A 24,079-nucleotide genomic window follows, 5' to 3' on the forward strand; every position below is an offset into this window, starting at 1 on the left:
CTCTTTTTGACCCAGAGATAGGTGAACATAAAACTAACCAACCAGGATGCCTCGGTGGCTCAGTTGGTTAAGCGGCTGCCTTCGGCTCAGGTCGTGATCCCAGCATCCTGGGATCGGGTCCCACATCGGGCTCCTTGCTCCGCGGGGAGCCTGCTTCTCCTCTGCCTCTGATGCCACTCTGCCTGCCTGTGCTCTCTCTCTCTCTCTGGCAAATAAATAAATAAAATCTTAAAAAAAAAAAAAACAACTAACCAACCAACCAACCAACCAACTAACCAACCAACCAGACTTCTCTGCCCTGCCCCGTAAACCCTGAAAAGCAAAGAACTAACTAATACTGCCTTCCTCTGAAAAATTACAATATGGGGATACAAATTTTTAATTTTAAAGTAATTGTATCTCTACCCAAAGCTAGATTTTTCGATTTATTCTTCACAAATCCTGACCTTTTTTTTTTTTTTTTAAGATTTTATTTATTTATTTGAGACAGAGAGAGAGAACACAAGCAGGGGGTGTAGCAGAGGGAGAGGGAGCAGCAGACCCCCCACTGAGCAGGGAGCCTGACACGGTACTCGATCCCAGGACTGTGGGATCATGACCTGAGCCAAAGGCAGATGCTTAACCGACTGAGCCACCCAGGCGCCCCCAGATCCTGACCTCTAACTCTGGAACCCAAGAATTCTTGGGTTTTACTAACCAGAGTATTGTGTTATGCAATCACATCTCCACCTGCCGTGACCTCAGGTGTCTGCTAATTCCATGATCCTGGAAACTTAAAATTCCAACTTCTGTTGAGGGAGGGAGGGAGAACAGATAGTATTCCATTTGACTCTACTTCAACAGATATTTATCACGGACTTAAGATGTGCCATGTCCTGTGCTAAGTGATGTAAAAACCAAGCCTTGTTGAGCTAAATTCCCTGCCATCGAGGAGCTCATAATCTGGAGGGAGAGAAAGATGTGTATATAACCACCATAGCTCAACGGAGTAAGTGACATACTTATATATTCCATCAATTCTAGGTTGAGACAGACTGGACCACTGAGAATTATGTGTCAAAGCCCAGGGGGAAAGCTCTTTCCTGACAAAGGATACGTCTCAAGGACCAGCTGCATTTCTGCTCCCCCGTCAACCCGGAGTTCAGGTGTGGAGTAACGGCGCAGCCGAGTGCTGGGATGCATTCAGGATACAGCTGCTAAATCTAAAAACAGTCTATTTGGCACTATAAATGGAGCTGGACTCTGCCTGGAGGCCAAAGACTGCCAAATCCTAATTTAAGACATTGCCTTTCAAAAAATAGAATTTAAAAAAAGGAAGAAAAACTTCTAATGAAAATACCTTATGACTTAAATAATACAACACACACATTACCTTTAAATATGATCCGTAGTATTTGGTTACATATGAGCTGTCACACTGACTCAAAACAGTTATTTCTTGCTGAATGTCTTCAATTTCATCTTCGGCTTCCTCGAGGTCTATGATTTTAATAGCAACCACTTGCTGGGTACGGTTATCAATTCCTTTGAAAACTTCTCCAAAGGAGCCTTTCCCAATGCGTTCTAATTTTGTGAAGAGTTCCTCTGGATCAGCTATGTTATTCTAGGGGCGGGGGGGTGGCGGGGAGAGAAAGAAAGAAAGAACACAAATGTTTTGCATCAAGTTTTTTTTACATGAAAGGAAAATAAATCACATAAGACAATAACACATTTTTAAAAGCATACAAACTCCCCTGACTCCCCGCATGTGCTTTGTTAGAGCAATTACAATCCCAAACAGCCAGCTAGTCCATATTCTACAGGGTCACCCACGCTAACTGGGCTTAGCTGATCCTGTTACCACAAACAGTCCCTTGTAACAAATGCTGTCTCTGCTGCCTGCCAAAGGGCCGGGTACTTTTTACTGTGACAACGGCCTTAGCAACATTTTTTTCTAAATACATGTCCTTAGGCAAGGGAAATAGAAACAAAAATAAACTATTGGGACTACAACATAAAAAAGCTTTTGCACATGGAAAGAAACCACCAACCAAGGGACAAAGGAACTACTGAACAGGAGAAGAGATCTGTCAATGATATGCCTAAGATAAGCGGTTAATACTGAAATGACATTAAAACACGTATACAGGCCAACACCAAGAAAGAACAAATAATCTGATTAAAAATGGGCAAAGGACCTGAGTAGACCTTTTTCTAAGATTTATTTATGAGAGAGAGAGAGAGAGAGAGAGAGCGTGCACGGATACACATACACACAAACAGGTAGGGAGGGAGAGAGAGAGAATTTCAAGCAGACTCCCCACTGAGCTCGGGGGCCCAATGCCGGCTCTGATCCCAGGACCCTGAGATGTTGACCTGAGCTGATATGCTTAACCCACTGAGCCACCCAGGTGACCCCTGAATAGACATTTTTCTTTTTTTTCCCAAAGATTTAATTAATTAATTTATTTGACAGAGAGACCACAAATAGGCAGAGAGGCAGGCAGAGAGAGAGGAGGAAGCAGGCTCCCCACTGAGCAGAGAGCCCGATGCGGGACATTTTTCTAAAGGCATCCTGATGGCCAACAGACCAGTGCAAAGATGCTCAACACATCACTAATCATCAGGGAAATGCAAATCAAAACTGCGATGAGGTATCACCTCACACCTGTCAGAATGGCTGACCCCAAAAATAACAAGTGTTGGCGAGGATGTGGAGAAAAAGGAACTCTTGTGCACTGTTGGTGGGAATGTAAATTGGTGTAGCTACTGTGGAAAACAGTATGGAGGTTCCTCAAAAAAAAAAAAAAGTTTTAAAAAATAGAAATATCATATGATCTAGTAATTCCACTACTGGTTAATTACCAAAGAAGATGAAAACACTAATTCTAACAGATATAGGCACCCCTCTGTCTATTGCAGAATTACTTACAATTGCCAAAATATGGAAGCATCCCAAGTGTTCACTGATAGATGAATGGACAAAGAAGATGTTATATATGATATAATATTACACAGCCATAAAGAAACAGCCAGATCTTGCCATTTGTGACGACATGGATGAAACTAGAGGGTATACTGCTAGGTGATATAAGCCAGACAGAGAAAGACAAATACCGTATCATTTCCTTTATATGTGGAACCTAAATAAAACAAAACAAAAAACAGACCCTTAAATACAGAGAACAAACGGATGGCTGCCAGGGAAGAAGGGGTTTGGGGGCAGGGGAAAGAGATAAAGGGGAATAAGAGGTACAAACTTCCAGTTATAAAAGAAATCAGTCACAGAGAGGAAAAGTCCAGCACAGGGAAGAGAGTCAACAATCCTACAGTAACACTGTTTGGTGACAGATGGCGACTCTACTTACTGTGGTGAGCACTCAGTGATGAATGAATCATTATGTTGTAAGCCTGAAACTACTATAACATCGTATGTGAATTATATACTCCCAAAAAAGGGGGGGCAGGTACTTTTTAGAATAAAGCAGCTGACTAGACAAGAGTCTGTACATTAATGCAAGGATAGGGATGGTGACACAATGGCTAACTTGAGCGGGAAGCACGTGAATTGCTTAAAATTCTAACATTCTGCCAGCAGAACATTACTGTTTCACTCTCCTCTTTTCCAGCTCTGACATTCTAGTCGCCCCACCTGTACTCCTGAACCACCGTGTAATCACGGAATGCAAAAGACTCAAGAATCTCGGAGTCTTTTTTCTTAGCATGGGATCCTATCTGTATGACATTGAAGTGCACTTGGCAATGGTAACAGGCTGAGCTCCCACAACTCATCTTGCAGCAGAAATCCAGAGTAAGTCAACATTTTGCTACAATAAAATCTGGAATGAAGCATAGTTTTTTAGGTGAACCAATGCTTTGGATATTCAAAAATTCACTGTCCCTTCCTGATTCAGAAATATCCTGTGTCTTCCACAATTCAGAATTCAAATGTTCCTCTCGTGAGACGGTATTTATATCCTTACTTAAACTCATACAGCTGAACTGAAGACTCACAATATTTATATCCTTTCTTAAAACTCCTATAGCTGAATACGTACTGCTGATCAAGAAGAAACACAGGATTTCCAAACCTCCCCCAAAAGGCACGTTATTAATTTGTACTTAAATGCTTCAAAATACAGAAGGATGCTGCTAGCTAGGTGTGGTAAGCTGTATATCCAGTCTGAACATTGGACCGACATTTATCTGTTCATTTACTACAATTTCACCTGATCAACAATTTCAGGAGACAACTATAGAGTTAGTGTGGTCCCTTAGATTTTCTGTTACTAGACAAGATCATTGAAGTTTATTTTTGTCTCTCATCAAGTTGCTTGTAGCCTTGGCAGCATCAAGAAGTAGTCTCCTTGATACTGCGAGCTACTTGTTATCCCTGCCCATCTCCAGTACCCACAAAGAACAAATGTATGTTGAGCTTCCCATACGGGCTTTTAAAAATAATTTAGGGGGCGCCTGGGTTGCTCGGTGGGTTAAAGCCTCTGCCTTCGGCTCAGTCTCCTGGGATTGAGCCCCACATCGGGTTCTCTGCTCAGCATAGAGCCTGCTTCCGATCTCTGTCTGTCAAATAAATAAATAAAATCTTAAAAAAGGGGCACCTGGGTGGCTCAGTGGGTTAAGCCTCTGCCTTCAGCTCAGGTCATGATCTCAGGGTCCTGGGATCAAGCCCCGCATCAGGCTCTTTGCTCAATGGGGAGCCTGCTTCCTCCTCTCTCTCTGCCTGCTTCTCTGCCTACTTGTGATCTCTGTCTGTCCAATAAATAAATAAAATCTTTAAAAAAAAATCTTAAAAAAAATAATTTAGATTTCCAGTAGGCTGCAAATGTGTTTTTACTACTTACATTTTATTATATACCTTCTCTAACACTTTAGTACCATCATTACTGATTTCCTTGGTGTTCTCTTAGCAAGACACTATACTTTGCTGTGATTAATATCACATAGTAGCAAAACCACCAGTTACCTCTTCATACTTTTGGTGATGGTTCTTGTCTTTCCAGTATCTTGTGGCAAAAATACTCACCAAGGTCGGTGACAGAGTCACCTCTCTGTAAGTTGCTAAATACAGTGGATTTGGAAAAATAAAAGGAACAAATCTTTCTATTTTTCTGATATAATCACAAAACAAATCTGAACGTGGTAAGCATACCACTGATTAAAAACTACATAGTATGCACTCTCTGATAACACATTCTGGACTAGGAAGTGTATTCGTTTACTTTGTAACAAGATTCTTTGTTGTTGTAAGCAACAAAGATTAAATCCTAATCTCTTTAATTCAAGTTTTAAAAGGATTTCACTGAAACAATCCACCCCTGGGAGAACACAGCTGTTCTATAATAAAATGGGTTCCAGAGAGTATGTAAACAAAGATTTAAACATCAAGTCACATTTTGCATTTTAAACAAGCTCTGAAGTGAATCCTCACTCAGGGATAGTTTCGGATTTTAAATCAAGGAATACCAAATTGGAGAAAGGAAAAGAGAAAGCTTTTACACAAAGCTTGCACTTTCTACTCCTTTATCTTGAGATGAAAACTTGTCACACAGAACCCCAGTATCTAGAGTGGGGGGAGATCATGAAAACAATTTTTCCCGAGTAGAACCTCACCTCTTTGACTTCAGAAGGCTAGAGGTCCCTGCCCTGCTTATCAAGTCCTGAATCTGGGCTAGATAATGCCAAAGTTCCATCTCTTCCTCTTCTATCTCACTAGCTTCTTAAGCCAAAGTATACCAAATCTTTATTAGGACAGGTATTCTTCCTGTTTTTGTTTTGTTTTTTTTTTTTTTTTTCTGTGCAAGGGCAAAATCAAGCAAATACATGGTAAGTATCTCAAACAATGCAGTAGGATAAAACCTGTATGAAGAAATGGAACTGCCCACTTGTTCACATCATTCTTCTTCAGAGTCTCTAAGAAAACCAAGTCGGCTCCCTCTGCATCCCAATCAAATTTTAAGAATATTAAAATATTAGAGAATATTAAGCATTTCCAAAGAATATTAAAATCTCCTAATCTTCCCACCTCTACTGCAAAATTCCAGTTTACTTCTAGATCCGTATTTGCATTGCCTTCTCAAAGCCATGGCACAGGACGCAGCTCTCAGGTCAGTAGCAGCAAACAGGAGGACTGGCTATGTTAACTCATGGTTTTTACAACTAATGGTAGACAATTTGTATATGACCCCACGGAAACCGGTCTTTTCACATGGGAACCTCACAGGTCCACCTCAGGATTTTCAGTGAATTGTGATTGGATCTGAACTCTTCGGCTCTAAGTACAGTGTTACATATTTAAGTCTTAGAAGTTGTCATTACTACTAAAACAGTAACTAAGGGCAGCAACAAGCTTTCAGTATGGAAATACTCTTAGTATCTCTAAAAGGGACATCTTAACCGTGGAAAGTCAGGGGCAGATGGAAGAAGTTTTCTTGCACACTTTAATCACAGAATAAGAGGGCTGGAAAGATTCTTAAGGGTTCTCTAAGGGCTCTCCAGTCCTGGCTACACAATAGAGCTGGCAGTGTTACTTTTAAAATGCAGATACCTAGGCCTCATCCCCAAAGTACTGATTTGGGCATCTCTGAGCTTAGAGCCCAGCAGTAAGTTCTTGTTTTAAAGTACTCTGAACTGCTTCCTATGCAGTCATTCTGGCACAAGACTTGACATCGGCATTGCGAACTACTGAGCAGACATCTGAAATTTCTATCCTTGATTATAGGGAACTCATCACCCCTATTTTTCCCAGACAAACCTCTGGCTCTCTTCTAACTGTGCACACTGAAAGTGGACAACTTAAGAGATAAAAAGTAAACCAAAGGGACTTTGGTATTTATATATATACTTAGCTGTATTTTAAAAATTTAGTCTGTAATAATTCTAACGACACATCTCTAAAATTAATGTCTAACCTCAAATAAGGCCAGAAAAGTAATATTTACCAAAACACAAAATGTATCCTGTACTTTTTTGGGGTTTTTTTGGGTAATTACTTCAGTTTGTTCCTTTACTACCTGGAGGCCAGGGCCCCAGGAAGTGCCACAAAACTGAGGCAGGATAGACCAAAGTGCAACCTCCCTTACTCTTGGTGTGTATATCTTTGAACACTTTAAAAAAAAAACACACACACAGTATGGTCTATGTATTAATAGGGCACGTAACAGGTTCAGATCTAATTGATGACCGTTTTGAGTTAATAGTCAAGTCTGGCAAAGAGTTTAGCTAGTAGAAAATGGGTACAAATTGTGGAGGGGGTGGCGGGAGGATAATGGTTTCCTTGACCCTCTTAAGGTCCCTGGCTGGGTCTGAAAATTAAACTCACAAAGATGGATTCACAGAAGAAAAGCATATATATTGATTTAATATAAGTTTTACAAGATACTGGATCCTCCATAAGGAAATGAAGACTCCAAGAAATGGTTAAACTGGTGGGTCCTTTTAAAAAGAATCAATAATTTATTTATTTGGGAGAGAGAGAAAGAGAGAGCAAGAGGGCATGAGCAGGAGAGGAGCAGAGGGGAGAGGGACAACCAGACCCCAAGCTGAATGTGGAGCCCAACATGGGGCTCGATCCCATGACCCTAAGATCATGACCTGAGCCAAAACCTAGAGTTGGATGCTGAACGGAATGAGGCACCCAGGCGCCCCTAAACTGGTGTGTTTTAAAGCTAGGTTTGACAAAAGAGCAAAAAAATGTGGAAACGGGCAAAGAGTATGAACTAAATGTAGCAAACTGGGGGAAACGTAGCAAGGCCTGTTTGTTCAGACTCTTCTTGGCATCCCTTTGTCCTTGGAGATATGGATGCTCCTTTCTTCCAAGTACTATGAGAACACCTCCCACATGAGGGTCTTAAGACCCACTTCAGGGGAGAGGGGCAGGGGGGAATGGAAGGAGGAGAGTCAGTCAGAGTAACCTTCCTGCTTCTATTTCCTCAAACACCTTCAGCTTAAAATATTCAATATGCCAAGGTGCTGTATTTTGGGGTAGCATATCCTGAACCCCATCAGGGGCACTAAGAATAACTGAATCTGGAGAAACAAGAAAACTGTGGACAGAATTAGAATTAACCTTGAGGTTTTAACAGAATGGAGACCTGGAGAGCCAAAGGTGCAGTAAAAAAAAAAAAACCCCAAAGGTGCGGTAAAAAACCCAAAGGTACAAAATCTAGTTTCTTTGAATCTGAGGTAGTCAAAGTAAAACCTCTAGTCTGCAGCTGAGAGTAAAAATGTAACAGATTTAGGGAAGAGAAGGTAGATTTCTCGGAGAATTTGACCAGGAAGGGTAGAGCTCAAGTGAAAGAACCTTCAAGAACTAAGAACCCAGCTGAGCAAAGCTGACCTCAACATAGGGTTTGCACTTGCCTCCCTACCTTAATAAAAGCCATATTATGGATGCTCTTGGTTATATGATACTTTCTGCACTTTACAAAGACTGATCTATGTAGAGGCCTACCAGTGACTCACGGATGAAGACAGGTATACAGGAAATAATGAGCAAAGAATGTGCTAATGATATCCGCTTAGAAAAGAAGACCTCTTACTCTCTTCAAAGTCTCAAGTGCAACACCAGGAGTGACCTGCAGTGAACTCAGGAAGCCTGGACAGTCACAGAGGGTAACTAAAAACTGTAGCCTAACAATATACTAACGACTCGAATCTACCCATTGAAATTGCTCAGGTTAGTTCTCCCAAGCTAGAGAGGAAACGCTTTTCTGGAATACTTCCACGTCTACACTATTACTTGTCATCTAACAAGTAGAATGCATAGAAATCATTTTCTAGGGGCTCCATGAGCCTCAAATGCAGTTAGTTCTATGATGCCTGCCTATGTTAAGATTCGTCAACTACCTATCAATATTGCCTCAAAAGTTATACTGAATGCTTCCTAGTCAAGATACTGCCAGAAAAAAATATGTAAAGATTTAAAATCAACAGCCACACATCTCTTAGCACTGCTTGTGTTCAAGACCACAGGACACTACCTATCTTTTTAAAGTGCTATATATTATCCAGGCACAGCTGACTGCTCCCTAGATAGATAGAACAGTCACAGGCTTTTACAGCTGGAAGGGAGTGTGTAGGTCATGCACACCAACTCCTTATCACCACCATTAGTAACAAGCATCTACCGTATGCCCACTGGGTCCCAGGCTAATACCACCAAATGGAAGCTAAGAAATTTAAGGCCACCTAAGTCAAAATGATGGCACAGGTAGGGAAAGGTTAAGAAGGGAAACAGAAATCCTGAAACTAAAAGAATGATGGGATCTTTGAGATGAACAGGAACTTAGCAAACATCTGACCCAAAATCCATTCTTACCAGGGAAATAACTCCGTAGCTTATGGAGGTCAGAAACTGTTCAAGGATGTAAGGTAGTTAACTAATGGCAAAGCCCCAACTTGAACCCAGGTCCCCTGACTCCTCTAAGTGCAAGGTTCCTTCACTACAGCTTGGATCAATTTGTAACTTAAATTATACTCTTCTGCTATAAAACCAAAATTATTTTCCATCACACACAGAGCACGTAACTGTTGAAGGTCTACTTTGGAATATCCCTACATTTAAAGAGTCTGAAAACTTTTAAACATCAAAAATTTTGGAAAAAAAAAAGTAGAATTTTCCTCTCCTCCAAATGATACGATTTCTTACAATTTTGGAATTACTCTGCAATTGACTGATCCCTGCAGATATGCATGATTACCAAATATTTTATACTACAATTCCACAGAGAAGTAACCTGTATGTAATCTTGACTTTCAGGCAAGGGTACTGTATTTGGCCCATTTTTTCCCATGTCAATAACTAATCTGGAATGGGCTAGCCTCTGGAGTGTGGGAGGCAAGGTAGTGATGGTATTCCATACCATGAGTCCCACGGGATCCAATATCCGGAAACCAAGAGCTCCAATTCCAGCTTTATCAGTGATTTACTGTAACCCTTAACACTTTCATAACCCTTAACACTAGGGCTTTCAGTTCTGTTCCTTTAAAAAAAAGACCCTGAGGTTGATGAAATGGTCCAAGAATAAAAATACTATTTTTGTGCTAGGTTTTATACAGGGCAGAGACTGTTCACATGACTATGTGAACACTCAGATTACTTTAATAATGAGAATAAAAGAAACTCATAATTTTTTCTAGACTTTAGAAGGATGTGATGTTAGCAGAGTGTTTTCTTCCTTTGTACAACTTCAGGTTCATATTACAAGTATCTGATAACAAAGTTGATGGAACTCTTAAGAGACCTCTGTGATTTAGATTTCTGGAGTAAAATATTTAGCTTCACTGTATTCTGTATGTGACAGAATAAGAACCAAGGTAATAACTGGTATGTCTGTATGTGTTTCAAATTAAACATGGAGAGTTGGGCTTGAGGTGATCAGTCGTCTGAATTTTTATTTCCATGTCTGAGAGCTCAAAATATTTATCTAAGTGCATACAGAAAATGTTCCTAGTTTGCCTATTTTTATGCCACACTCACATTTTTTTCTCTCTCTCAAAGGTCATGATCTGCTTTGCCAACATACTGCACATGTCAAACTGCCCAGTTTTATGTATATGCAATAAAATAAATGAACTGTAGTGTAAAAAAAAAAAAAAGTTGTTACGACAACCCCGGTCTTCCTTGTGGTCACCACATGGCATTTTATCAACTCACAGTGGCGTCTCCTTCTTTTCTTACCACTTAAAAGGAAGTTTTGAGACAGCTGAGGCAGCCCTGGTCTCACTGGCAAAAAGCACGAAGTCGAAGGTCTCATACAGTATTATTTTGTACTCTTAAGCAACAATTTAAACTTCCAGCAATTTTGTGCACAACAACAAGAAGAAGAATGTGTTCATAAGGCAGAAATAGAATTAAGTTTATAAGTACTTTTTCATCCTTCCTTTAGTTTATTATTCCGATTTTTAAATGTACCTCATTAGCAAAAAATACTTGGAAAATATTGTAGCAAAGGATAAATTCGTTGAAATTATTACAAAAGGTTTTGACACGGTGGCATGAATAACACAGCAGTTTGAGGAGTTTCTCCTTATTAATTTTGAGTCTACTTCGCCTCTAAGAACAAAAGAATAATTGAAAATACTCCATCTGAATTCCTCCTACTCAAGAGAGGGTAAGGGAAGAGCTTCCTCTGTCCTAACGTGCTTTCTTCTTTGTACTTAAGCTCAGAGCAGAGGGAGAGAACAAAGGAGTAAGCGGGACACATTCTGGGATGTGAAGAATGAAGTTCTTTACACATGTTGGTAAGACAGTTCAATTTACAATCGGGGAAAGAAGAATAAAACATCTCTTTGATTCCACTGTCCCTTTCCCACGTACCACATTTTTTCTAAAGAAAAAAAAAATTAAATGCAGAAAAGCATGAAAAGAAATTTCACCGTAGCTTCTCCCCTCTTCGAAATCCTTAAGAAACAGCGCTTTTATTAGCTCTATTTCCATCTTAGATAGATCTTGAAATTCCGGCCATCTTAACTGAAAGTAGAAACATCAGATTATTCTGTTCAGCCAGGTAAATCACCTTCAGGTCTAAGGCCACTTAAATGGAAGGAAATAACTAATTTTGTCTTTTTGACTAACTTTCTGGGATGTGCAGTTCCCTTAAGCCTTTAATTATAACCACGGGTAAGGGGAAGGAGACATCCTGCAAACAATCACATTTTTTTCTCAATAAACCAAAAAGTCTAAGGCTATCATCACAATAAATGCTGGATGCAAAATGCCATTGCATCATTTAGCTCATTTCTCTGTGACCTTACAGCTATCCAGAGGAAAAAGGAGGTCTGGTTTCTTACAAGGATTGCAGAGGTAAAGCAAGCAGAGAGGTCAGGCAGAATTGCCCTCATTTTGCTTATCCTGGAAATTATGAGAACTCAGAGATTAGATGTTGGCTTCGCCATCTGTACAATGAGGGAAAGAGGACTCGGTGATCTCTAAATCGCTTCCTGTTTTGACACTGCGAATCTGTGAGGTATTAAAGCCAAGTCGCAACAAAGCAGGGGGTGAACTGGCAATTCTGTAGTGGTATACGATGGCTCAAATGGGAAGTTTACGCTACCCCACTGCTGCAGCCAGCAATTCAGAATCTCATTCGCAGACTGCATTCAGGGCCCAACTCGCTGATACTGTAACGAAGTAGGCTCAGAAGCCGAGGGCGGACGGAGAGCAACAGGATGAGTTACTGTCCGGACTGCCCTCTCGCCTCTCACAGGGACCAGGTCCCATTGAGTATGAGCGACTGCTCTAAGGAAGTCAGGGGAGCCAGAAGCGCAGCTAACACAGGACTCAAGGTTATATTCGTCGCCTTCTCCTTTCATTGTAAATTCATTCCCAAAGTAATATTCAGAAAAGTAACATAATTGTACTTGCCCATATACAGAACTAGAACGCCCAACAAAACTAAGTGCCCAAGGGGAAAACGTCGGGGATAGCTTCTCATATATCGAACACAAAGCTTCAGTGAGTAGTAGCTTGGACATAAAAATCTGAAGGCAATACTCCATTGGGGAACAATTTTACATTCTTATTATTTAAGATTTTTATTTATTTATTAGACAGAGGTCACAAGTAGGCAGAGAGGCAGGCAGAGAGAGAGGAAGGGAAGCAGGCTTCCCGCTGAGCAGAGAGCCCGATGCCGGGCTCGATCCCAGGACCCTGGGATCACGACCCGAGCCGAAGGCAGAGGCTTTAACCCACTGAGTCACCCAGGCACCCCTTACTTTCTTATTATTGAGGCTTTGAGTCATGCCATTTTCTCTGCCAACAATACAACCCTCACTCTCCCCCCATTTCTGGAAATACCACAACTCTTAAAAACAAACAAACATACAAAACACCTTCCCAACTCCCCAGGGTAACCTGATCACCTAACAATCAACTGCTTCATCCACTGCCCTCCCATAGCTCTTTGCTGGAGCCTTGGACTCAGCACACATTTTATTATCTCTGTGTTCTCTTTCACTGCCATGATCATTCTTTTTTCAAATGAATAAGCTCACTAAGGATGGGGCTCTGTCTCAGTAAGCACCAGGTACCCTCACAGCACCCAGGGCAGCGCCTTGCACACTGGCTGTAGTTCTTGGTTATTTGCAAGGTGTGTGCAACTTACCTGCAATCTTTGGCATTGAAGCGATCCTTTCATTTGTAGTTTGATTTCAGACTTTTGGTGCAAGGGAGAGTGCATTCGGTACACTTGAAGGATGTTAAAATAGGTATGAAATTCTCTGTGTCAATCGCTATTGTTGCATGTGATTAACATAATAGAAACTTTCCAAAGTGACAACTTTGAGAGTTTTTTTTCTTACTTGGAGAGCTCTTTAGGTTGCAAAATAGCAATTCTTAATTAATATGCAGCCATACCCAAAGGAGAGTAGGTAGTAGTCATACCCACAAGGATGCATATCACTAATATATGCAAATATGATTCTGGAAGCACATCCGCAATTACTATTAATGAGAGCCATATGACTGTGTGTCCTGGAGAGTAGCACAATTTCATACTCCAAGGCAAAGATTAAAGGTCTCGAAGAGTGGCAGTCGGTGTATCATTCTGCTGTATATTTCTTTTAATTTACCTGGGCTAAACACATATAGAAATACACAATTCCATCAGGGATCAGGTTTAACCTTAAGCATGAATGTTAAAGTAAAGGGATTATTACTTACTAGACAGGATGTTACATAAATATGGCCTGGGATTGATAACAAGCTCTTACTATAAAATATTCATTTGGAAAGGGGGATGAGGCCATATAGTGAAAGGAAGACAAAGATTCTGCTAATACAGAAATGATAAAACAGGTATCCTAATTTATTCAGGCCATTATTTAATCAAACCCACACACAGGGCACTTTAACATGATGGACGCTGAGAGCCTCATTTTATGCTATCCATCCTGGAGGTGAAATAAAAGGATGCCATTCAAGTACTTTCAGAAATACACATCTTTGGATAGAATCTAAGGCAGAGACACCTTATAGCAAATATCGAGCTATTGCAGATAATATTACTGTGAATCTTTAGCACACTTATTAAAATGCATCAGATTAAAACAAAATTGATTTGCTCACTGCCTATCTTCCTTCTAGATGGGGAACTCCAATTAAAATCAATAGGTCTGAAGCTTGTAAGCACAGTACTAAATTATTAACACCACGAGTTCTTTTAGAAAATTAACACTGATTGAAAAAGTGGAATTTTACATAGACTTACCTTTTCATTCTTAATGAGAAAGTGGCTGCAGTATAATTTCCCTCCAACATTTTTCTCTTTAATCAAATCTATACTTTGAACGGATTTAATCAAATTGTATTTGCAAGGAGTTACCCAATGGAATCTTAGGACTAAGGAAAATTACCTCTTAGGTCCTACTGGTTTTAACATTCTACGATCCCAAGAAAATCATACTGATGGGATGATGGGTATCAACACTAAAGAATTTTAAGTCTGACAAATACAAAGACTAGAGAAGATTCTAGAATACTCTAAAAGAATGGTCTGTAATATTTTCAATAATCCACTCTGTAGTTCCTCAAAGTGAGAAATATCATCAGAGCATCTGTTTATGTGTGTGTGAATGGGTGCAGGGCTACAAGAATAATGCTTTGTTATTTTTACGTATTTTACCTTAATTAATATCTATGTCCTTAAAGAATTTGAAGAAGTGCATTCATAAACAATACATTCAGGAATCAAGTAAAGTGGGTGTCTTTGTGGGTCACAGCTGTACCTGAAAACCTAAGGCAAGAAGAGCTACAACAAATGAACATAAAAGTTAGCTCTGAGCTCAGCACTGTGGTGCACCCAACATATATGAGAAATTAGCTTACGGGAAGAAACCTGTTACACTAACAAAACAGGGGCTGGATTTCGACATTCTCACTGAGGATTTTTTTTTTTTAAAAGATTTTATTTATTTATTTGTCAGAGAGAGAGCGAGTGAGAGCGAGCACAGGCAGACAGAGTGGAAGGCAGAGGCAGAGGGAGAAGCAGGCTCCCTGCGGAGCAAGGAGCCTGATGTGGGACTCGATCCCAGGACGCCGGGATCATGACCTGAGCCGAAGGCAGCTGCTTAACCAACTGAGCCACCCAGGCGTCCCTCACTGAGGATTTTTATTACCATTACTCCTTCCCCCTTGCATAGGGAATACCAGTTCATTTGCCAAAAGAAAAAAAAAAAAGGCCCTGTTTATCACAGTATTTCCATTTCTCCAAAGGATTCCAGCTTGGAGACCTCTTCTGCTTTTTGTTGTCAATTAATCTCCTCTTGAAGTTTACAAACTTGTCCCAAACTGAAATTTCTCAACCCATCTCCATCCTACCCTACACTCCACTGTCCCCGCGTGAATATCCTAATCCCTATCCCTAAAGGTACAAACTTACCAGTTTGAACCCCCACCGATTTGTGTTGACCCTGCTGACACCTGTTCATGTTACCGAAGCAAAACATTTGACAAACTCAATATTCAAAGACAGGGGGTTAATGCTACTGACATAATGAGCTACTACGAACATGAGTTGAATCTTTTAATTTTTAATGAATACCATTATAAACATAAGGCTATTTACGTGTTCTTGACACAGCTGTGTTTGGGATATTTTATTAGTTAAAATCTATAGCCTTTGTTCATTTACCAATCAACAACACTGCAATTCTCCAAAAAGGAGAATCAACATCCAGTACCAAATTTCTTTTTTTTTTTTTAAGATTTTATTTATTCATCTGACAGAGAGAAATCACAAGTAGGCAGAGAGGCAAAGAGGAAGAGAGGAGGAAGCAGGCTCCCTGCTGAGCAGAGAGCCCGATGCGGGGCTCGATCCCAGGACCCTGAGATCATGACCTGAGCCGAAGGCAGAGGCTTAACCCACTGAGCCACCCAGGCGCCCCATCAATACCAAATTTCAACACATGTACAAAATCTGAACGTTTTTCCTCCAAAAAAATATGCTATATGGTCTCTTTAGGAATGTTAAAGTGTCATTTTATTTTAGACCTGGGAGGAACCCTTATAAAATATTTAGGTTTTTGATTTTTATAACGAGTGATTTCCAGCTGGGGGCAGGGTGGGGAGGGACAATAAACAAACATACAACCTCAAGACGGAGACAAATGACAAAGTTCCTTAATTAGTTCTTGTATTGCCACAGCCAAAATAAGCTTGATGAGCAATTCAAGGTCATTAAAATGCTTTGAACAGTGTGCTACCCAAAAAGATCTGTGATCTACAACTTGAGCTGACTCGTACCCTATCATCTTACAGCCCTAACCAGAAAGAAAGTACCACTCACCAAACAAATCCTCACTGCCCACCCCGAAAGGACCCATAAAACATTCTGAAAAATTTCTAACCCTTTGTCCTTTCCTGCCTTGGCAAACTTCTTTCCCTTCCTTTACCTTCTTCCCACCCAGTCTTAAAGCCGGCTCCGCTACCCAGGGATGCCTTTCCTGACCATCCCCGGAGGCTGGTTTAACACATCATTCCTAGGAATTTCTGGACAGGCTAGGACGGAGTCACCCAAAGCTGTCAGCAGACAAGTGGAAAAATCAAGTCTGTGTTCTAGGTAGCTCCCTCCTGTCTGCACCTAGCCCTGAGCCTACTTTGTGACAAAGGCTAGAGTGCCATGATAAAAGACGAGATGATGTCTGACACTTTCTGGGGGAGGGGGGGAAGCCCTCATAGACCTTCATGATTAACTGAATATGGAGATAAAAGAAATCAGCAGCAAATTACAAATAATGCCTGCTAGTCTTTTTCTCCCTTGATAATTCTGTGATTTACCAATATATGTTTTATGGCCAATAGCACCTCCCCCACTAAATCAAGTAGTTAAGCGGCATTTGGTAGAGCCTGATTATTTCATATGCTATGATCTAATAATTTTAATGCATTTTTGATTAAGTACTATTCTCCTTACTGCTGACAAACCTGAGACGTTAATTGTAGGGTGAAGGCACTCATTCAGTACAAGGAGGAAACAAATGTGATTATGTCTGACACTCAGCACTCTATTCACTTTTTTCTCTAACAGATACCACCCTTTAATTTAAAATAGTGATGAAAGCAATCAGTGCCTTCTACGATGTTCCTATATGAAATTCTCCCACTTTTATTTTCTTGCTTTAGAAACTAAGAAAAATATTAAAATCTATCTGTATATGTACACACCTACATATAATTTGTATTATCATTACCAGTACAACTTTCCATATAATTCAACCACAAAAATTTCTGCCTCGAAAACAAAACAAAAATGTCTATCTATTTAGCATCACAGTAATGGGACCAATACATAAGTCAGTTACTTTCATAAAGAGCAACTTTCCTATTATCTTACTGTATCCCTAACCTCCGAGCAAATGCTATAAAACATTTCCTTTATTTAGATCAGCAATTTCAGTGTGGTCCCATAACCTAAGACAGAGGTCATTGAACTATTCTGTAAAGGGCCAAACAGTAAATGTCTCAAGCTTTGTGGGCCAGGTACATTTTGTGGCCCCTGTCACATATGCCTTGTCTCGTTCAATGACTCTTTAAAAACATGAAAAAATATTTTTTAGGTTGGAGGCTACACACAAACAGGCTGGAGGCGGGGCTTGGCCCTTGGCTACAGTTCTCCGACAGCTGCTTTAAGGAATCCACTGGATGTATGTAATACATAAACTCTGCTCTACCACATCTAGAATGGTCTTAGCTTGAGAAAACATTAACTTAAATCCTTTTCTCGGCTTTGTGGTTCAGATGACAACCCTGGTTGAGAAAGGCTGCATTACATTAACAAAGGTCCAAAAACACTACTGGAAGAAGATGATAGTTATTATTTTCGAAAGACACAGGCATTCAAAAATATTGAACGCGGGGAAGTTAACTCCAAAAGTTTCTAGAAACTTTTGTCCAAAGCATAAGCCAAACACTACAGCCCTCACTATAATTACACACAGAAGCGAAGTAATTACACATTAATTGCCTCAGTAGAAAATTAATTACATCTAATTCAAAATGTGTTTGGAACAGGTACCTGATCCCTTCTATACATACACAGTCACACATGCTTTATCTTTGTAAACAATAACCTAGTCCAGCCTCCCGAGCAGAATCCCCCACAGTCACAGTTTCAGATCTCACTTTACATTCGAGGACAGGCATGCAGGCATGGTTTCATAGTACAGAGGAACAGAATACACTACATTCCTCATTCTAGTACCTAGGAGGAAATGACTTCGTGTCTTACCAGGAAAAAAAAAAAATCATTAAATTCTCAAATTCTGGAACCCCCTGCCCATATGAAATAAAAATATTCTTTCACAATATACAGATCATCTTTCCAGTTAGAGTTTTTTTAAAAAATCATTTAAAACTGTGCTTCGTCTTTGAATCAGGATCATACTTACACCATCATTGTGTGACACACAAGAGAAATGAAAATGCTCCTGGTTATACGGATGGGACTCTCCCAAAGAACCTTGGCAAGCAGGTGAACCAGGGAACCTGGGGTGGGGGGAGGTTGTAATCCCTGAGCAGAAAACAATCTTCGTTGGGTTTTTAGGTAGGAGAACATTTATACCTTTTAAACTCCTGAGAAGTTAACAGCCAACAATAGAAACACATGGTATTCAGTACCAGTAAGTGTTCTTAGAAAAAAACCAACTGGATTACATACCACTTAGAACTCTTCTCTTAGCCAAGACATAAATCAAATAGTGCTAAAAAGTCATTAAGCAAACTTATTTTAAAGTAAATTTGAGATGCCACTCAGCCTCGCAATACTCCAAAGAACTGTTTTAATCATTCTCTGAAGGAGACTTTTAAGGCCAGCACCTACTGGAAAAGTAACAATAATATTAAAGCCAGTCATTTCAAAGAAAGCTTCCTTCTCTTTAGCCTTGCTCCCCGCCCCACCCAAATAACAGTCCAAATGAGCCAAAGATAACCCAGTGATAATCTAGCGCTTTTCCTTGTTAATGAAAGGTATTCATTTTGCCTACAGAAGGAAAAAAGTAAAAGGCCACGCAAAACGACTCCAAGTGGCTAGAAACAATTTATTGGCCCAGTACACATGCCACCAAAATTGCCCATCTTAAACAGAAAAGCAGCTGAACTCCCTATGCCTTCCCCCCCAGATCTTTCCCAAGCTTTCTCCTGACCCAAAAGACTCTTTACATACGGTCCCTTGCCACAGCGAATCAATTATGTAAATGTAACTGTTATCACAGAAGTCATAAGCAACAAGAAAGAAATGAATGACTATTACCTCCCCAATTTCCTTTTCTGTTAGCTTTTTCTCCTCTCTGCAGAAAGTAGAGAAATTTCCCATTCTCAAAAACAGAGAGAGAATTCGCAATCTTTAAAGCGAGAGGCTACTTTTCTCCCCTTCCTTGGAAATACTGTCTTTCTCTTCTTCCAGAGTCCACACCTTTCCCCTCACCTATATTTTCTGTCTGCTCGTGAGGCGGCAGGAAGCCTCTGGTATTATGAAATTCTACCTTCCTCAAGCAGGGTTTGCACTGCAGCCTCCAAAACGATGCCTGAAACTCAGCAGATAGAACCATAGCAACAGCGGTTAATAGTTTTGGTTTTTTTTTTTCCCACTTGCCATTACCAGAAATCACAGTCCAAAAGGACGACCATGGAGTGTCACTTATGCTAAATCCTCGAAACTGATTCATTATTTAACTAGTTAAATCCCACATTTTCATTTTATGTGCCCTTTGGAAAGCTGTGACAGAAGAAAAAAGATCTTTCAATGACAGCCACATTTTTCATGAAGAGATAAATAGTTTAAAAAAAAAAAAAAAGGCAGCTCTCTGGGTACAAGATTTTATTGGTCCCTGAAACAGAATCCGATGTCCCATCTCCTCTGTTCCCTATCATCTCAGAATCTATAGTGTAAAGTACCTATAGCAATTTTAGCTTCAAAATAAGAGCTTACACACAACGATCACAAGTTTCTGTTAACCAGAAGTCATTTGCATACTATCCATAGGACTCTGATTTTACTCACAGGTAAACCGACTGGTATTTATTTATCCTAAGCAATTCCTTTGATGCAATGACGCTCTGTAAAACTATTCTATGGGAGAAATTAAGCAGAGAACTGAGAATCTTGATAAATATAGTCCTTCATAATGTTCAACTCAACCCTAACTCACTAAAACAGCTTAACACTGGTACTGGATTTCACTAAAAGTCACTTCCCATGATCTGTATCCTATATGGAACAGACTGCTGTGAGCCCAATTTCTTCAGGAATAATAATAGTTTTAGCAGTAAAGGCAGAAAGAACTAGGCATGATAAAAATGTAGCATGTGTTGCATCCTGATAACCCTGTTACATATACAGACAAAGGCACACATATATATACGTATTTACCTTAGAGTAAATATTTTGAAAGATGGTAAAGAATTCTAAGTATTTTCTATCTAATAAAAATATTTAGCGGGCGCCTGGGTGGCTCAGTGGGTCGAGCCGCTGCCTTCGGCTCAGGTCATGATCTCAGGGTCCTGGGATCGAGTCCCGCATCGGGCTCTCTGCTCGGCAGGGAGCCTGCTTCCTCCTCTCTCTCTCTGCCTGCCTCTCTGCCTACTTGTGATCTCTTTCTGTCAAATAAATAAGTAAAATCTTTAAAAAATATATTTAGCAAATCCCTGGATATCATAATGTTACTGAGCACATAATTTTTATATGTATTTTACTGAATTCCCCTTCTACACAGAACTTTTTTAATTCTTTAAAGAAATTGTTTTAGATAATCTCTATACCCAACATGGGGCTCGAACTCACAACCCTCAGATCAAGAGTCGCACATTCTACCAACTGAGCCAGCCAGGTGCCCTATACACAGACCCTCTTAAATGATATTGCCAAATAATAATTTCCTGCTTCTTGACTTTAGTGACCATCCTAACATGTATTCATTTTTTATTTCAACAATGCACTTTTCTACTTTCTATGTTTTAAAATTTATTGCCTATTTTTTTTCCTTTTTTTAAATTAACATATAATGTATTATTAGCCCCAGGGGTACAGATCTGTGAATCATCAGACTTACACACTTCACAGCATTCACCATAGCACATACCCTCTAAAAAGATTTTATTCATTTATATGGAAGAGCAGGGCAGACAGGGGCAGTGCGAGAAGAACAAGCAGATTCCCTGCTGAGTGGGGAGTCTGAGGTAAGTCTCCATTCCAGGGCCCCGAGACTGTGACCTGAGTCGGAAGTCAGATGTTTAACCAACTGAGCTACCCGGATACCCCACTTTTCTACCTTCTAAAACAGTTATGTCTAAAATTGATATCGCTGATTAAAAATTCCAAGGCAAACATTGAGCCTCATCTTCTTGAAGAGAAGAATAATACACTTTGTGCACAATACAAATTGTGAGTGCATATATACAACCCCTATCAATTTTCAACAAAAAGTTAATCTACTACCCAGAACAATGAAAAAAATGGGTCACAAGAGTAACTAAGTACCCTGGAAAAGAGACAGTTAGCACATAAGAGGTAAGAAGTATAAGGTAAAAGTACCAGAATTTTTACACCCAAAGAAACTGAATTCCCTCAAGGGGGAGCAAGTTACCTAGGGACCCAAGCAATTTATCTTCATGATAATCATTGCTTTAAATGTGTTCAGAGGTATACTTCTATGCATGCTTTTGAACATGGGCATTGGGGGCAAATCTTTGATTCTGAAGGATAATTTTGTTTCTGTTGGTTTTGGGTTCATTTTAGAAATTGAAAAGTGATTTAGATCCAAGGCCAAAGAATGAGGCGCACCATCAAGTTTGCTCACATTGTTTGGCGTTGGCAAACTCTTTAAGCAGGCCCTAATTGCTTCTCTTATTTTCATTCCTAATCCTTTGTTTAAACGAAGCTCTGAGCTTCTCTACATGGTACCTGTTGGCAAATGGGAATATATTAATCTGACAGGTACAGAGAACAATTTAGAGAGCAAGAGCTGGACCCAGAAAGGCCATTTAGGAATTGGTATTTCCTTAACGATTCAGAAGTAACTTCCTCTCCCCGCCCCAGGAATTTACATATGTAAGCACAAGTTGGCTTTGGACTGTCAGGACCGCGAATGGGCATTTTTTGACATAATAGCAGTCCGGAGTTATTACATCCAGCAGGGTATTTTTGGGGAGGGGAGGGGGCAACAGCAGCAGGGTGGGAAAAAAAGGGGGATTCTGAACAATAAAAATTGATATGATGCATCAATATTCTTTTTTTAAAGATTTTATTTATTCATTTGACAGAGAGAGAGATCACAAGTAGGCAGAGAGGCAGGCAGAGAGAGAGAGGAGGAAGCAGGCTGAGCAGAGAGCCTGATGTGGGGCTCGATCCCAGGACCCTGGGACCATGACCTGAGCCAAAGGCAGAGGCTTTCAACCCACTGAGCCACCCAGGCGCCCCTGCATCAATATTCTTAAGAATATAAATCTTTGGGGGGGGAAATATCGCCATTTGCTAGCATTTGGGAAACTGGCATTTTATTTCACTTCAGACAAGTTGCATTTTCACAACTACAAGCATAAAAAGGTTTCATGTTCTTGATAAACGTATTTGCATTTGAAGATAAGAGTACTGAGTTTTCAAATCTACCTAGATCAAGGGAAACGGAAGTGACGGGTGACACTGAGATTTTGCCAAGTTGCAGCACTTCCAACACAAAGCTGCTTTCAGCGCCTCCCATCGTGTTTCTCTCCTTTCCATACCAAGTCACTCATCAAGGTCTGTTCGTCTTGAGTGGTGCTCGGAGTGGTCGCCAGATCAACGGAGCAACTAGGAATGCATTAGAAATGCAAACACACAGGCCCCAGTGCAGACCTACAGAATCAGAAATTCTGGCCATCGGGCCCGGCAGTCTAGCAAACCCTCCAGGTGGTTCTGCTGCATGCTCAAGTGGGACCATCACTGCCCTAAATCAAACCCTTGCTAACGAAAGCCTGGGCTATTTCAACATCCGCTGATTATATCCAGCCTTCCCCCTCTCCAAACCATCCTGTTGGGTTGGAAGCTCAACGCAACTTTCCAAAAAAACAAAGAACAAACGAAATAACCACTGCTTTTATCACTTCACTTTCTTGAAAACACGTCCTTGTTGTAGACTGAGTTAAAAAACAAAAAACAAAAAAACAAAACAAAACAAAAAAAACTGTCTTAGTCTGGCATTCAAGGCCTATCACAGTTTGGCCCTAAGATTTGATGCCAGCGGCACCTACCTCAAATCTGTGATGGAGGGCACCTGGTGCGTTCTCCCTTTGTATCTTTTCCCTTGCATTATCTCCTGTTCTCCTTTAATGGCATCCTGTAAATGACCGTTCCCTTCCCTTAGTCTTCTCTACCCTGGAATGCTCCTGAATCAGTTTCTATCCCATTTGCGATTCATCGCCACTGTTCCACCTTGCCAGCTTCCTAAACGTGTAGGTGTCTAGTCTCTCCAGGTATGGCAAAATCTTCTCCAGGCCTGGGATTCTTTTTTCTACTTTCTGTACCTCAAAGATAGGCTTCAAGTACCGTGTCCAACGCAAAGTAGGCCTTCCAAACTTTGTTGCTGATAATTTTCGAACTTAAATCACACCCAGTTGTTTCATGACAACTAAGGGCCGAAAAACATTAAACCAGGATCACCAGTGTCCAACTTGGGAAAGTCTAATATGTTACCATTAACACATAGGAAAGCTCAGAGTTAAAAAGTTCGAACAAAGGATTTAAACTAAAACTACAGAAACAAACAGGACCCTAATTAATGAGCTTGCTTACTGTTCTACCCATGGGGTCAGTAGCACTTTAAAAGCATATATTTGAAAAATGCTTCTTTCCCTGAGGCCGCCAGACACACTGACTGTAGTCTCCTTAACCACAAGAGGTCAAAGTTCTATTTTCTGTCACCATACTTAGTAGCATGTGTGCATGCTTTGCTGATTGGTTTCTTTTGTGTTTCTGCTCAGAGTGAAGGCAGGCAGCAGGAAATTGAGACCAGGGAGTCCAGAAACTTTCCCAGGTCGAGTGGGCAGTGACAAAGAGGAGGCAGAGGCTCTCGGAAGAAATAAGGACTTTATGGTTTCTACTGGCTTGGCTTCCCC

General features: G+C 40.4%; 1 protein-coding gene across 1 annotated transcript in view; it reads right to left on the reverse strand.

Annotated features, from left to right (window-relative positions):
- STK26 (serine/threonine kinase 26) overlaps positions 1-24,079 on the reverse strand; it is a 51,718-nt gene that overhangs the window by 18,695 nt on the left and 8,944 nt on the right. The window contains exon 2 of the mRNA XM_004778720.3: positions 1,373-1,603. Coding sequence (XP_004778777.1) covers positions 1,373-1,603 — 231 coding nt within the window. The remainder of the gene's footprint in view (positions 1-1,372; positions 1,604-24,079) is intronic.

The sequence above is a fragment of the Mustela putorius genome, unplaced genomic scaffold (assembly GCF_011764305.1).
Source record: "Mustela putorius furo isolate JIRA1106 unplaced genomic scaffold, ASM1176430v1.1 tig00003899_pilon_pilon_pilon, whole genome shotgun sequence".
Taxonomy (NCBI): domain Eukaryota; kingdom Metazoa; phylum Chordata; class Mammalia; order Carnivora; family Mustelidae; genus Mustela; species Mustela putorius.